General features: G+C 39.7%; 1 protein-coding gene across 2 annotated transcripts in view; it reads left to right on the forward strand.

Annotated features, from left to right (window-relative positions):
* EFL1 (elongation factor like GTPase 1) overlaps positions 1 to 14472 on the forward strand; it is a 175011-nt gene that overhangs the window by 138214 nt on the left and 22325 nt on the right. For both annotated transcript variants that reach the window (XM_006030222.2, XM_006030223.3), the window contains exons 18-19: positions 3296 to 4308; positions 10462 to 10646. In XM_006030222.2, the coding sequence (XP_006030284.1) occupies positions 3296 to 4308; positions 10462 to 10646 (1198 nt within the window). The remainder of the gene's footprint in view (positions 1 to 3295; positions 4309 to 10461; positions 10647 to 14472) is intronic.

A 14472-nucleotide genomic window follows, 5' to 3' on the forward strand; every position in this document is an offset into this window, starting at 1 on the left:
GTTGGGGGGGGGGGGGGGGGTCTTAAAACCAGGGTCATCTTCTAATCAGGTAAATACAGTAAACGTTTGGGGTATAAGTAAGCGTATAGCATCAGTTCTTGTGCAAACTGTTCTTCAGATAAATGTTGCTAAGTTCAGGTTGTAAATAAAGCAGTGGAAACGGGCAGAGTGATCATCAGTGTACTGCAATTTTAATATATGAAGTACCAAGGTCAAGAAAGCTGAAGTGAATATTTTAGATGATAGAAGTATTTTGTTTATAATCATGTCCATTGCTGAGAGATCAGCCTTAACATGGTAACGGTTTTCTTATGTGCAGCAAAAAAAAGCAGACTTTCAGCATTCCAGTTACCTAAATCAGTTGAATCCTTGATGGATATCAGCAAGATATTTAACATTTTGTGTTTATTAAATAACCACGGTTCAGTGCAGAGCAATAGTGGCGCTTGCCCTGATGCTTTAGACAAATCTCAGCTCTCATAGCTACAATGGAACAAATGATATTTGGGAACCATGATTTAATGCTTGAGGTAAAATAGCTGGTCATTCATTAACGCATGTTGAGAGTTGCTTCATGGGAAACAGCTGACACTTCTAGAATTTGTTCCCTGGCTAGTAAATAGCACATGCCAGGACAGTTAAGGATGTGAAACGTTACCCTGAGAGAACTTTAATCGCATGTAATTAATTTCATTTTCCCTATGAAATCTTATTTAAGGCACAGTGAAGGTCTTCCTGCAGAGTGCTCATTTCAGCAAAATTAAGTAATGGAAACTAAGTCTATCCATTCTCTGATAGTGTTGTATTGAGTGTACCAGCTCTTTAGTGTCTACAGGCGAAAATGTCTAAATACCATGCTAAAAATGTCTTTCAGGCATACTGTGATATTGCTGAAACTTCTGTCACTCAAACTGGTTGTTTCCTGCTGTGCCCTTGCTCTGTTCCATTTGTCTTTGCTTCCAAAACAGCTTTTCTCTGCTGTATAGAGAACCTCCCATCAATTTATGCTCTGTAAAGGATTCCTTGTATACCTTAAAACTCTAACCCCCAAATAATTGCTTTGATAAAGGTTGCTGAGATGCTGAGTAGCAGAGAAGAACAGAAACAGTTTAATAGTCAGTTGGAGGCTGAGCTGCTGCGGTCACAGGTTTTTTTCCTTTCCTTTGATACCTGGTTGAAAAAGTCAGTAAATAATTTCAGTCGATTGTAATTATGAAGCATTTCCTATGTCCTCTCCCCCATGCTGCTCTGTGTTTTCTGTGGCCCAAAGGAGGCAGTAATCAAAAGCTTACATTTTCAACTCAGCCCAAAATAAAAGGGTTTACCTATCACTCTGTGGTATTTTTATCTCTGACCGTTTTAAAAGCTCTTACTGAACTGTTCCTTTTCTTCACATGTTGAACTCTTATAACTGGAGATACTAGATCATTGGCGTTCCCTCTCAAAAGCTTTGATATTTTTCTGCAGTTGAAGTCTAATTTATTTCCCTCCCTTAATTGCTTTTACATCACTGTCTGATAGTTTTCTGTGCATTCTTCTTTCTTATACAAGCAAGCTTGTTAAAATCATTTCTTGCTATCAGATGTTTTCTATTTAGAGCTACTATATAATGTAATGTTTTTCAAAATTTAGTAAGAAGAGAAAAATAAGCATGGAAAAGGCTTTATTAAGGACTTGTCTATACCTGGAGCTATTCAGACCAGCTAGTTCAGAATGCCTGTTCCTGAATCTTTCTGTGAATACAGAATCCTATTTTGTTTCATTGCAGGTCCCCCAACTGTGTTACTGCAGCTGTTGGCACTTGTCCCTAGCTTGCAATTCAGCTCAGTGCCCATGCCTCCACTTGGTTCCTGAGCATGCTCAGTAGGGCTCTAGTCTGGCTATGCAGATACGCATCATGCTCACCCAGATGTGCATGTGAGACTGGATAAGTCCTGCAGTGGTAGCTATTCAAAAGCCTGTGACTAGTGAGTAGGTGAGGTTAAAAGAGGTAGATGTGTGGGGCTAGGAGAGAGAGAACAAGCCAGAGGGGGTATGCTGCAGTGAAAGGGAGGAGGCACGATAGGGGATTCTGTTTTGCTTCTAGAAAAATAATAAAATCTGAAACTGTGCATAAGTGCCAAAAACTGCAGACACACGGCTCCATTTAGGCACGTGATTTATTAGTGTTATTCCAGTTCAGATTAATCAGTTTTTAAAGCAGATTGAGTTTGAAAAGAAATAAGTCTTACTCCAGATTAGAAGCATAACATTTGATGTTAGTCGGGAACAGCTGTTGCTCTTTCAGTTGCACCCAACCTTAGACTATAAACAAGGATTGCCAAGTGAAACAGGACAGCTGTAGCAGGATACATCCCACCATAGTTGATCTGCTCCATTGGAAGAAACACAAAGCATGGTGTCTTGCATTGGGCAGGGGCCCAATCCTGTAAAACAGTGGCAGTGTGTTCCCTGCTTGCAGAGATGCACCTTGGAGATTCCTTGGGGCACATCTCTGTAAGTGGGGAAACCTAGCTTTGCCTACTTCCAGAGACATGTCCTGGTGATTGATTGGGATGTCTCTCTAAGAGGGGAAAGCCAGGCTGGTGCTCCTAGGGCTTGAGGGGCTTGTTCTTGCATTTAGGATTGCGCCCGTCAGGCCCCAGAAACACCTGTCTGGAGTGACTGGAACATAAAGCAAGCAGATATCTGCTCTAGTAAAGCAACAGAAATTATTACCATTTTCATTGCACCCAAGCAGAGTGGTATGGTACACCAGGCAAGTGGCTGGGCGGGCATCGCTGCTGATTTGCAGGAGAGGACATACCACATACGGGCGGGATGGTGCCTGCTTTAGTCGGCCCACACAGCAGCATGCCACTCCACCTTCCTGCTGGACTCCAGCCTGGGACTTTTGACCAACCAGCCAGGACTAGCCTATGAAATCTGGGAGCATCCTAGCCAAAGGGGGGCATATGGTCACCTTAGGCATTTGTGATGCAACAAGGGGTATGGATGTCCATTTGCTTGACCTTTATGCCACCATAAAAATGTTACGGCAGCACAAGCAATGTCTGTTTCTATCCTTAGTGTAAGCTTACCCAATGCTGCAGTCTTTCAAAGGATGTTACAGCAGCCATGCTCCTCTTTTGAGGTGTATTGTGTCCAGGCACTCTTTACGGCAGTAGGCCTCTGCCAGAGCCTGAAATGCACTATTTTGTCATCTGTATTGCGATCAGGGTTATTCACAAACACCAGTTTCCCTATTCAGGGCCTTATGTTACATAGATTCTAACCTTTTCATTTTTTTTTGTAGGTTTGCAAAGATTCAAATTAGTGTGTCAGAACCAATTATCCCATTTAGGGAGACTATAACAAGACCTCCAAAAGTTGACATGGTGAATGAAGAAATAGGAAAGCAGCAGAAAGTTGCAGTGATACACCAAACTAAAGAAGACCAAAATAAAATCCCTGAAGGAGTTCAGGTGGATTCTGATGGACTCATAACAATTTCTACACCAAATAAATATGCAACTCTCAGTGTAAGAGCCATGCCACTTCCAGAAGAGGCAACTCGGCTCCTTGAAGAAAATAGTGACTTAATTCGTACTATGGACCAGTTCAATGCATCTTTGAATGAGGATAAAAAAACCCATGAGATAAATCAAAAGACCCTTGACAAGATACAGGAATTTAAACAAAAAATGGAGCAAAATCTTCAAGGAAGGAAGTGGAGAAATGCTGTTGATCAGATTTGGTCATTTGGTCCACGGAAGTGTGGGCCTAATATTTTGTTGCATAGGTTTGAAGGCTACAAAAAATCTGTATGGCAGTGTCTTGATAAGACTACTAAGGAGGTTAGTAAATATCGAGATTTTGACAACAGCATAGTAAGTGGGTTTCAGTTGGCTACACTTTCAGGTCCCATGTGTGAAGAACCTCTCATGGGTGTCTGTTTTATAGTGGAAAAATGGGACATCAGTAAAGTTGAAGAGATAATGTCAACTAAAAGGCAACATTCAGAGGAGTGTGATGCTACAGAATGGAAACAGGATGAAGATGAAGCCACCTGTCTATCAAGAAGTCATATCACTGAATGCTCCAGTGAAGATAAAGAATTCAAAGGTAGTAGTCAAGGTAGTCCAAAATCATCTGAGAAATCAAGTAAACGCAAAGGGGAAGCTTTGCTTGCAGATTGCTATGGACCTTTCTCCGGACAACTGATTGCCACCATGAAAGAGGCTTGCCGTTATGCGTTGCAAGCAAAACCACAGAGACTTATGGCCGCCATGTATACATGTGAAATTATGGCCACTGCAGAAGTACTGGGTAAGAAGGACAATTTAAATCCATAAATAATTCCCTTGTTGAATGTTAAATCTAAGAGTTTTATGCATTATACTGTGTCAGAAAACTTAACTTGATTAAATGTTTTACCAGAAGTATTTTATAGTTCTCCAGTGGAGGTGTACCATAAATCTCTGGTGCCTATAATAGTGATATCATACTGAATGGAAAAAAAATAACAAAATGTCTTTATGCATTTGTATTAGATAGACATAGGACTATAATATCCTTCTGGAAACAGAAGACGCAAAACAATCATTGTCTGACAAGATTAAAATTTCAGCTATAATAGATTCACACAAATATTAAAATGCTGCTCCAAAATTTAAACATTTATGCCTTTGTAGTATCCAGAAGGCATCAAGATTTAATTAGAAAGCAGACAATAATGCAGCAGAAAATGGAGAGGAAAGTTCTTTTTGCTGGATGCTAAGAGTAAAGACTTGGTTATAGATCCCAGGTCACCACTGATTTAAAAAGTTAATATGATCATTAGTATATAAGGGAAAGTAAGAGGGAATCTTAAACTATTTTAACATCCTGTTAGTAGGTTTTTCTGCTAACCTCCCTTTCTGTCCCATTGGTATGTAAGTTACTCATTTTGTAAACCCACTGAATGTCAAATTGGTGTAATTTATGTTACTTCACCACTTACACCTACTCGAGCCTGTTTTTATGACTTACTTACATTGCCATTTAAGTCACCCTTGATTTTGTTTTTTAATTATGCCCATAGATTTTCATGTTGTAGACACTTCCTGCTGCAACAAGTTGAGTCCAGTTCCTTGAGGTTTTCTTTCAATTTTCAATGCTCTAAATGCAGTACTCACAACTGAAGTTAGTGTATTTCATGTGCAGTAATTTAAAATAGAACTAAGGTTTTATATGTATTGGAAATGGTATGAGTTACGGAAAACAAGAAACTCATTTCATGGGCAAAACATAAGATTGATTGTGTGTGGTGTAATGTGGTGTGGTATGGTGCGGTGAAGAGAAATGCTTTGGCTTTTAGTAGGTGCTCTGTATGTTTCTGCGCTTCCATTCAGTGCTGGAAGCACTCCAAGGTCTAAAAGCTTGATGAGTCTGATGCATGGGGTACAGGAGGTGCACAACAATGTAGAATACATTTCTGTATAGAATCTAAAAGTGTAGCTTTCTATACTTTTTAACCTATTTGGCACATTTACTGTATTATTCTGATTATAACTCTACCTTTTTTCCTCTAGAAAAGACATAAAATTGCACTCAAATTCTATGTGGGGTCAATCTATGATCAGCCCCCCATCAGTCTTCATTTTTGTACTTGCAGTATTTTGTGCCTGCAGTAAAAATAGCAAGTCAGAATTTTTTCAATGCAGTTTTTATTTTAGTATATTTTAAATTTAACCATTTGGGTGCTTTCCTTGGTTATTTGATTCTCCCATGGGATTTTTTTTATCTGTTGCATTTATCTGTAGTTTTCAACTTATATTTAGGAATAGGCTGCTTTCCCTAGAATTGAACCTGCAAATGTGGGGGTGACTTACAGTAGGGTAAGAATTCATGTCAGAATAAGAGATGCTTCTAAATGTAAATGAGCAAAAATAGCAATCCCTCTTCCAGGAGTATAGAAAGTCCATCTGGAGCAGAACTGGCACATTCCCCCTGCATTAGGAGGGGCTGAATGCTGAAGACTGCTCAGCTCCCAAGGTCCTCACACAACAGAAAGCCTGACTGCATACCACAATGTGCAGAATGTGGCAGAGGCAGGAGCATCCACTGATGGCACAGTCCTCCAGTTATTCATCCCTGTAGCTGCCTCTGTATCCAGCCTGGCCCTGCCTGCTAGCATATCTCCCTTGTCTACATTTTGCCAACTTGATTAAGTTTTAGATGATGGGTTAAGGCCAGAAATGGCTGGCTTGAAAGAGCTGCTGTTGTACCTAAAGATAGAAAAGTTGGAGAAGAAAGTAGGTAAGCTTAAAAATGAGATGAAAGCCCTAGACAAAAATGTGGTGGTCAATAGGAATTTTACATTTTTCCATGTAGCTCTGGAAATAACGTCAGACTTCTCCAATTGGCAGAAAATCCATGGTTTATAAGTATTGCCCACTGCTGCATCAGCAATACTTTGCCTTAGAGCCCTTCTGTACTCTGACCACGTATGATTCTAAGTATGCACACCGATTTTCAGACTACCAAAATTCAATGTCATTTTCTGCTATCTAAAGCTATGTCCTCACTGTGAAAAAAAGGTGATTTTTTTTTTTATTTTTTTTTACTGACATAACTGACACCCATCTTGTCATAAAAATTCAAGTTGAGATAAGGCTCTCTGGTTTTTACCACAATGAAATTTAGTGAGACCAAGCTCAGATTGGAGGTATAAGCACTGACTTCACAGTTATAGCAAAGCCGGGCTTTCTTGTCCTGTATCTCCACTGTGATTTTACAGGAAGTTAGATGCATATTGTAAACTTGTGTATGTCTAAATGAAGTTAAAGAGACTTGGATCCTGCAAGGGCCTGCTAGTTGCCAATAGATTACACTGTATGGTTACTTCCTGCAGTTCGTTCAGTAGAAAATTACTTTCCCACACACTCCTTCTCCTGTTCTCTTAGACGTGTCTCCCTTTTTGAACACTCCAGGCATGTGGAGGATATTCTAATAGTGTTTGAGTGATGTTATAGCAGTGATGGTTCAGGAATTATGCAAAAGACAAGGTTTTTGGGGGAGTGATATCTTTTATTGGACCAGCTATGTGCCTGGAATAAAGTTAGATGAGCTTTCAAAGACCAGATATTCTGTATCACATGACCTGATATACAATGTCTTGCCTTTGAAAGCTTGTCTCGCTTTATTGGACCAATGGCATGGTTGGAATAAAAGATGTCACCCCAAAAAATCCCTGAGAATCTTCTGAGTGACTGTCAGATACACCAAGATTATGTAACTGTTTCTTGTTGATGTTCCTAAATTTCAGGTTCCTGATCCTTCTTCATTGCCCCCAACCCCACCCCCACCTTCAGCACATGTAGTATTTCTGTCTGGATTTTTTTCACATGAGTGACAATTGCTGCTGTTCTTTTGAGCTATAGTTGTATATGTATTTATATACTTGCTAGAGCATATTTGAAAAGTTTACTGGGACCTCATGATCTCCGCAAGCACAAGTAGCCTTTGCGTACTGTCCCTCCCCTGTTATGAAGACTGCTGTGTCTGGGCGTGTGGGTTGCAGGGGGTTCTGAATTCCACAGACTAGTTAAGAAGCCCCTTGTACAAGACAGAAGTGGATACAGGGTTGATGCAAAATGAATTTCATGTTCAGCCAGCATATGTTATAAAGTACTAACATTACATCAGAATAAATCCTTTTCGTAGCTTTCGAGGTAAGTGCTTCCAGCTTGCATGCATGCATGTATGTACACATGTTCCAGAGAACAGTTTTGGACAGCCTGAGATAGGCACAAAGAGTGCAGCCCTTCTGTTGCCACTGTTTTAGTCTCCCCAGCATTGCGAATTAGCCTAGCCCGGGTTCCATGCTGACAAGGATAGAGTGCTGCCAGTATCCGAGCAAGCTTGGATATCTCTAAAGTACACTGCAGGCACTACTGTTCCTACAGTGGAGTCGCATCCATAGCTGTTAGAGTCCTTATATAACTTCTCTATGATAGCAGTGATTTGAGACAACAATTCAAACTACTTGGCTGCAATACGTATAATTGAAAAACCTTTAGGGAGCTAAAAAATTCTTTTCTAGCTTGTATGTTTTGGAAAAAAACAAGCTTCAAAACCATTTGGCCAAATCGGCACGTGTATCTCCAGTAGATCTGTAAAGCTAGCTCTCTGAAATAATTGGTGCTCCTGGAACCTTGTTGCTGTATATGCGAAGTTTCGTTCGTCTGACCTAACACAGTAAAATAAATATTTTGTAATACAATATTAACGTTGCTCTTTGGAACTATTTTCAATACAGTACACAGATGTATCCAGTGGGCTTGATAATGCTTTTGTACAGTATGTATGTGCATGTGTCTGCGTGTGCACAGTGTGATATAACCCAGATGGCCTGCAACCTACCTAATTTTTAGTAGGTCGCTAAGTGAAAAACAAGCTGCTTACTTCAAGGGCGGGTAGCATTTCTACACTCACCTGGAGTGCAGCAGTGGCTCCACACACCTCATAGATACTTAAATTGAGGTGAGCCAAAGGGTTGTTTGTGGCCTTCTCCCAGCATGCAGAGCCAATTTCGTGGGCATTTCATGATGGCCCTGCCACTCAGTGCTGAATGGGAGAGAGGTCCCAGAGGCAAGGATGGATGAAGAGGCAGTTGCCATTTTGATTGCTGACTGCCCTTCACGCTGCCCCACCCCGCCCCGCCCCGCCCCCAGTGCTGATTGGTGGAGAGCTCCAAGTTGGGGGGAGGAGGGGCAAGGGGGCAGCCGCTATCTTGTTGGCTGCCCTTTGGACCTCCTGTGCCTACCCCTCCTGGCAGTGAAGACTGCTGGCTCCCACTGGAGAGCCAGCATTTTAATTTTATTAAGTTTTTTGTTGTTGTTGTTGATTTCACAGATTTTTGCTGACAATCCTGGATTTTGTGGTTTCTGCAAAATCTGTGAAACTGTGAATTAAGTAGCTCCCTAGTGATGGAGGAGCGGTGCCCTCTGAAGCAGAAGCTGCAGCCGTCAGCTGGAAGACCACAGTAGTCACGCAGAGCCATGTGTTATGGTTGGGATAAGTTCCTGGCTCATTTCAAGTCCCTAGTCTAGCAAGGGAAAAGGAACCAAACCCTGTGAATATTTTAGGCTCTACTGTAGAAGCTTGCATTTAAAAATAAAAACATGACTTTTTGGGGGTCTGGGATTTTCTGAAGATTACTGAAATTTTCTTTAATTTTTAAATTGCTTAGCTTATATCAAAACTCACATTTGTGGCAAATTCAGTAAATTAATCTTGGAAAATGACGGGGTTTTTTCAGTTGAGAGCCTAACAAGCACTTCTTGCTTGTTACATTTATATCTTGCTTAGTAAGTTTATAAAGGAGAATGTGTATAAATAGTGAAGAATGACGCATTATAATTTTTAAGTAGCTGAGTTGACTGGTGAAGATATTTAAAAATGAAACAGTGTCTAACAGTACAATCCTCCATTCTTTTAGGTGACACAATTAAAGCATCTGAGGTTGAAGGATATTTATGCAAACTGCACTGCAGTGTACAAGTTTAATGGAACACTGTTAATGTATATATTTTGAAATTATCTTTATATTACCGCAAACACTTCAGATTTGAGAAACTGAAGGAATTTCAAAAATTAAGCTTATTTCTCACCATTCATCTTTACTACTTGCATTTTGCTCAGCTGCATCAATAAATATTGAGTTGTCTTTTTTCCATTACTTAATAGATTGTGCCTTTCATAGTAGTATACAAATGTACTGAATACAAAATAACACCAAGTAATATCCAGTGAAAGTTAAATAATGGCTCATACAGGAACTGTTATGGGAGTGGTTATATACTTCAATTAATCAAGTATCAGTTTAGGAAAATAAAGTTAGCTATCAAGCAAACTACTACACAATAGATGTAAACACAAAACCCAATTTAATAAAAAACTAATCAAACAAATACTAGGCAAAATAAATGAATATTTCTTCCAGTAAATTAGTTCACTGTGGCTCTCAGGGGTACTTGTATTTGGGTGCAGATTCAAAGGAATATTCAAATAGAAACATTTTTTTCCTTTGCTGGCTAAAAATAATTCCTGGTTTTTCCTTTTTCTTTAATAATATTTCCTTAAATATTTTTATGCAAAAAAAAAAAAAAAGAAAGGACCAGGTGAGAGGGATGACGCCTAATTTCCCTGACGATGTGCCTTCAGAAATGTACATACTGGTGTTGTAAAATTTACATGAGCGATAATTGTATTCACCCGATAATGTTGATTTAATAAATATGCATATACTATGGCATTGCATGTTTTACTGACAGATATGGTGCCTGGATGAATTAAAATCATATAAAGTAGGGAGTGAGCTATAGAAAGTGTATCTTCAATAACTTAGTTAACTTTTATAAATACATTCTAATTTTCTTCCCTTGATAAAAAAGATGTAAAAGGCTCAGTAAGCTAACATGAATTATTTCTTTTCAGGTCGTGTATATGCTGTCTTGTCCAAAAGAGAAGGCAGAGTGTTACAAGAAGAGATGAAAGAGGGGACGGATATGTTTATTATTAAGGCGGTGCTGCCAGTAGCAGAAAGCTTTGGTTTTGCTGATGAAATCAGGAAGAGAACGAGTGGCCTGGCGAGTCCACAGCTGGTCTTCAGCCATTGGGAGGTAAAAAAAAAAAAAAAAAAAAAAAAAAGAACCCCAAACAAAACAAAACCTTCCCTTCTCTCCATCTGTTTTGGTGATCTATTTCCTGTAGATGTGGCAGAAAGGAATAATAAGGGGGAAAGGTTAAGTTTTGGTCAAGACATGCATTTTCTTCAAAATAAAGAGAGAAAGTAGCTTTTTTATTATTCTGTTTTGCTTTTACAGATATGCTCTTTAGCAATACATATTTCTAACCTTTTTTGGAGAGTTTACATTTTTCTGCACAGTAAAATAAGTATTTTAGAGAACAAAATGACTCTTCAAATACATTTTTTTATGGAGTTTGGATGCTTTTGTTTTTCATGTAGATTCTGTAAGTGTTACCATTAAGATAAAATGGGTCAATGAAGCATGGGATAGAAGTAATCTTTTATTGACCAGAAGACTTCTCTAGATCTCTACCACTGGTCTGGTAATTCAGTCAATATGCATTCATGTACCAGAAATCAGGACAAAAAGTTTGGGTCTTTCCAGATCAGATTGGTGGTGATGGATGTAAAAGTGTTCTCAAGCTAATTTCTTTTCCTGAGGAAACTATGTCCATCATTTGAAAATAAAGGGGGAGATGAAAGCGATGTCTCTTGAAAGGGACAATTGGAAGTGAGGAGTCTTCTAAGAAATGGAATCAATTGAGAAATGCCTAGTCCTTTGTTGCCATCATACAGATAGTTGATCTTAAAGTACAGCAGACAGGGAAGGCTTTGAAAGTCAGCTCTTTTGTTCAAAAGGAACAATAATGCATAGCAGAAAGACTCAGAAGACCCATTGAAGGTACTAAAAGCAGGTTAAGGAGGAACAAGAGTCAGCAAGTTTAAGTCACTCATTTAAACTTTATATTTAAAAAAATTAGCTGAAGTATAGGGTTTTTTGATCATTTATTTTTCGTTTCATGTATTTTGAAGTACAGACTTCAAAGACTTTGATAAATGGATTAAAAGGCCTAATTTTTATTGCATCATTTGCTGAGTTGCTATTTTGTGACTTCATAAATCAACTCTCCCCTGTGTAGTACAAATGAGATCTATTTCTTACAGTGATAACGTACTACAAGGTTGCCAGCTATCATCTGTAGACCACTTTGTCTATTTGATGGTCCATAGAGAGCTAGTAGGTCACATGATACTGGCTGGTGCTTATTTCCAGCTGATAGATTGCCTTGGAAGGAAGTAGATTATATTATATGCTTCTATTGTGTTTCTTTTATAGAAGCAATTGCTATAGTAGGTTTGGAACAAGGATATGATGGCCAATAGAAAGGAAGGAGGGTCCAGGCAATTGCCACTGAGATCCGCAACAAGTTTGGATGCCTGATGTAGAACATTTGGGAAACTACTTTTTAAAATCTTTCTCAGTGATGACTTCTGCTATCAAAAATGCTGTGTGCCAGGAGCTTTATTGTTCTATTTCAGTATCAGTTCTGGTCTCATCTCAGCCTCTATAATTTAGCATTCCATACATTCATCCTAGTGTACAAGCTATGCACTAAAATGTAGAGAAGAAGGGAAAAGGCTGAGATATTCAGCTTCATAGAGAGGCAGAGAAGTGAAGATGATGTATGGGATAACAATAATAAAGGAAGAATTAAAGTTAAATTGGAGAGCAGAATAGAAAAAAATCACAGGAAAGAAAAAAGCTAAAAGTAATAGAAAGGGAAGACATGGACCAAAAACCTCAAATGAGACAGCTTTAGGGACGTGTGGATCCATCACAAATTTGGTTCTCCAAACACAGTGGCTAGCAACCCTTGTGGGAAGTGGTTTGCAGCTTTGGGAGCACTCGTCTTAAGTGCAGCTGATAACAGATGTGTCTGGTCTCCCATGTAAGAAGACAGAACTGCCTCCAGTATTGGTGTTCAAGAGGTGTATATCGTTTTGGAAGTTACCAGTTTTGAAACATACAACTTCTGTGTTCACACTAAATACATGCATGTGTCTGTAAACACCCTGATTTTTCTCAGTTGCATGGTAAAAAGTGTTTATGCATAACATACGTATGCAGTTTCTTCAACTGAGCCAGTTTTTGTAATTGCTTGCACACATTTCCAGTCTCAAAAATAAAATTGCTAAAGTTACAAAAATGAGGGCCAAACTGTCTGAGGCAAATGTTCTCTGGCACCACGTGTGCACTGATCCTTGGTATTTGACTGTGGGGTTTTTTAGATTTGATGGAAGAGAGAACCTGGTTTGTCTGTCAAAGCAGAAGGTACATATGTCCCCCTCTACATGTTTATAAGTGTGACACAATTAACTGGCTAATTATGCAGATGCCTTGAGACCAGGTACACATGCCAAGTACTTACCACACCATAAAAAGCTCCAACCAGCTATAAAGTACTAAAGGAGGCAGTTATACTAACTTTGTAGCTGGCTGCTATGAAGCTTTAATTTTCACATTTTAGCAGGGTCTTCCCTGTGACTGGAAGCCCTGTCAGTTTGATGGGGCTCCCAGCCAAAGGGGTGCACCAGACCCAGCCAGGGCTGGGAGTCCTTCACTTAAGCGGACTCTCAGCCCCAGCAGCTGCCAGCTGAGGCCTGGCAAGAACCCAGAATCCTGCAGTTGTCGACACTGGGTGCAGGCAACTGTGGGGTGCAGCTGTGATTTCCAACCCCCAGGGATACAGTGAGACTCGAGGGCTGGGAAATTGCAGCCTCTGTGTTCTTCTCTCCTCAGGGGCTCCCCACACTCCTAGGGCTGGAAGATCGCAGCAGCTGCATCTCCCAGCCATGGGGGGAGCATGGGGCACCCCCACATCTGGGCACCCCTTACAGCTGAGGCGAGTCCCAAGTGCAGGAGCTTGCTTCTAGCCAGTGCTTGGGGAGCCAAGGATTAGGGTCTCCCTTGTCCTGGCAGTAAGGTGCTATAGGATCTAATGTGTGATCCCACAGTCATGCTTCCTGCCATGCAGGTGTGACATGGCAAAAAGTGCTATTGTGTTGATTGCACATTCGATCCCATTGTGCCTTAACCTGCATGCGTAGAGGGGGCCTATAAATCACTTTCTATAGTTTTGTCAGGGTTTTTTCCTTTGAAATTTAGTCCATATTTAGTCTTGTTTGTGAAAATATTTTAAGCGTATGCCTAATTGTGGAGGTACTGGAAACCCATGATATCCAAGCCCAATTTAGTACAATAATGTTTCTTCTATGTGGTTTGTAGCTACGATGACTTGACAAAAGCAGTTTCAACATTGTAGTGGCTTTGAGATGAGTGTACAGTGTTTGCCCAGTGCATTTCTTACCTGATCAGTTTTTTAGTAACTCAATAAGCCATCAAGAAGCACCGATTTAAAAAAAATTATGGATAAATTATATTATGTTTAAGCAGATCCCAGTCGAAAGCTGAATATCTGCAACTATATTAAGAAAAAAATTACAGCCTCTAGATTTGCCACCTCAGTCTGGAATCTGACACGAGGCTGCCTATGAGAATGTAGAAAAATGTCTTTGAATAATAACTGCTGCTCCCCAGATTTAATATTCAAATGTTTGTAATATGTTTTGTCAAAGCCAGTATTGGAGCATTTTGGCCTCCAGTATGTAAAGAGGCAGGAATGTGTTGGTGGAATACAGAGAGAATTTTGAGTGGCTTTTAGCAAACTCAGAAACTGAGGCTTTAGAGGGGATTTTAATTAGTCCAAATATTAAAAGTTAGGTATCGTCAAAGAAGTGGCTGTAAATATGTCACCTTTCTAAGCAGATCTGTTTTTTGTCCATTCAAAGTAATTTTCACTTATTTTTCTGAAAAAATGAACTTTTTCCTATGCTGATAGCTTTGTTGGCTCGCAGCA

Source organism: Alligator sinensis, unplaced genomic scaffold, assembly GCF_000455745.1.
Source record: "Alligator sinensis unplaced genomic scaffold, ASM45574v1 scaffold259_1, whole genome shotgun sequence".
Classification (NCBI taxonomy): Eukaryota; Metazoa; Chordata; order Crocodylia; family Alligatoridae; genus Alligator; species Alligator sinensis.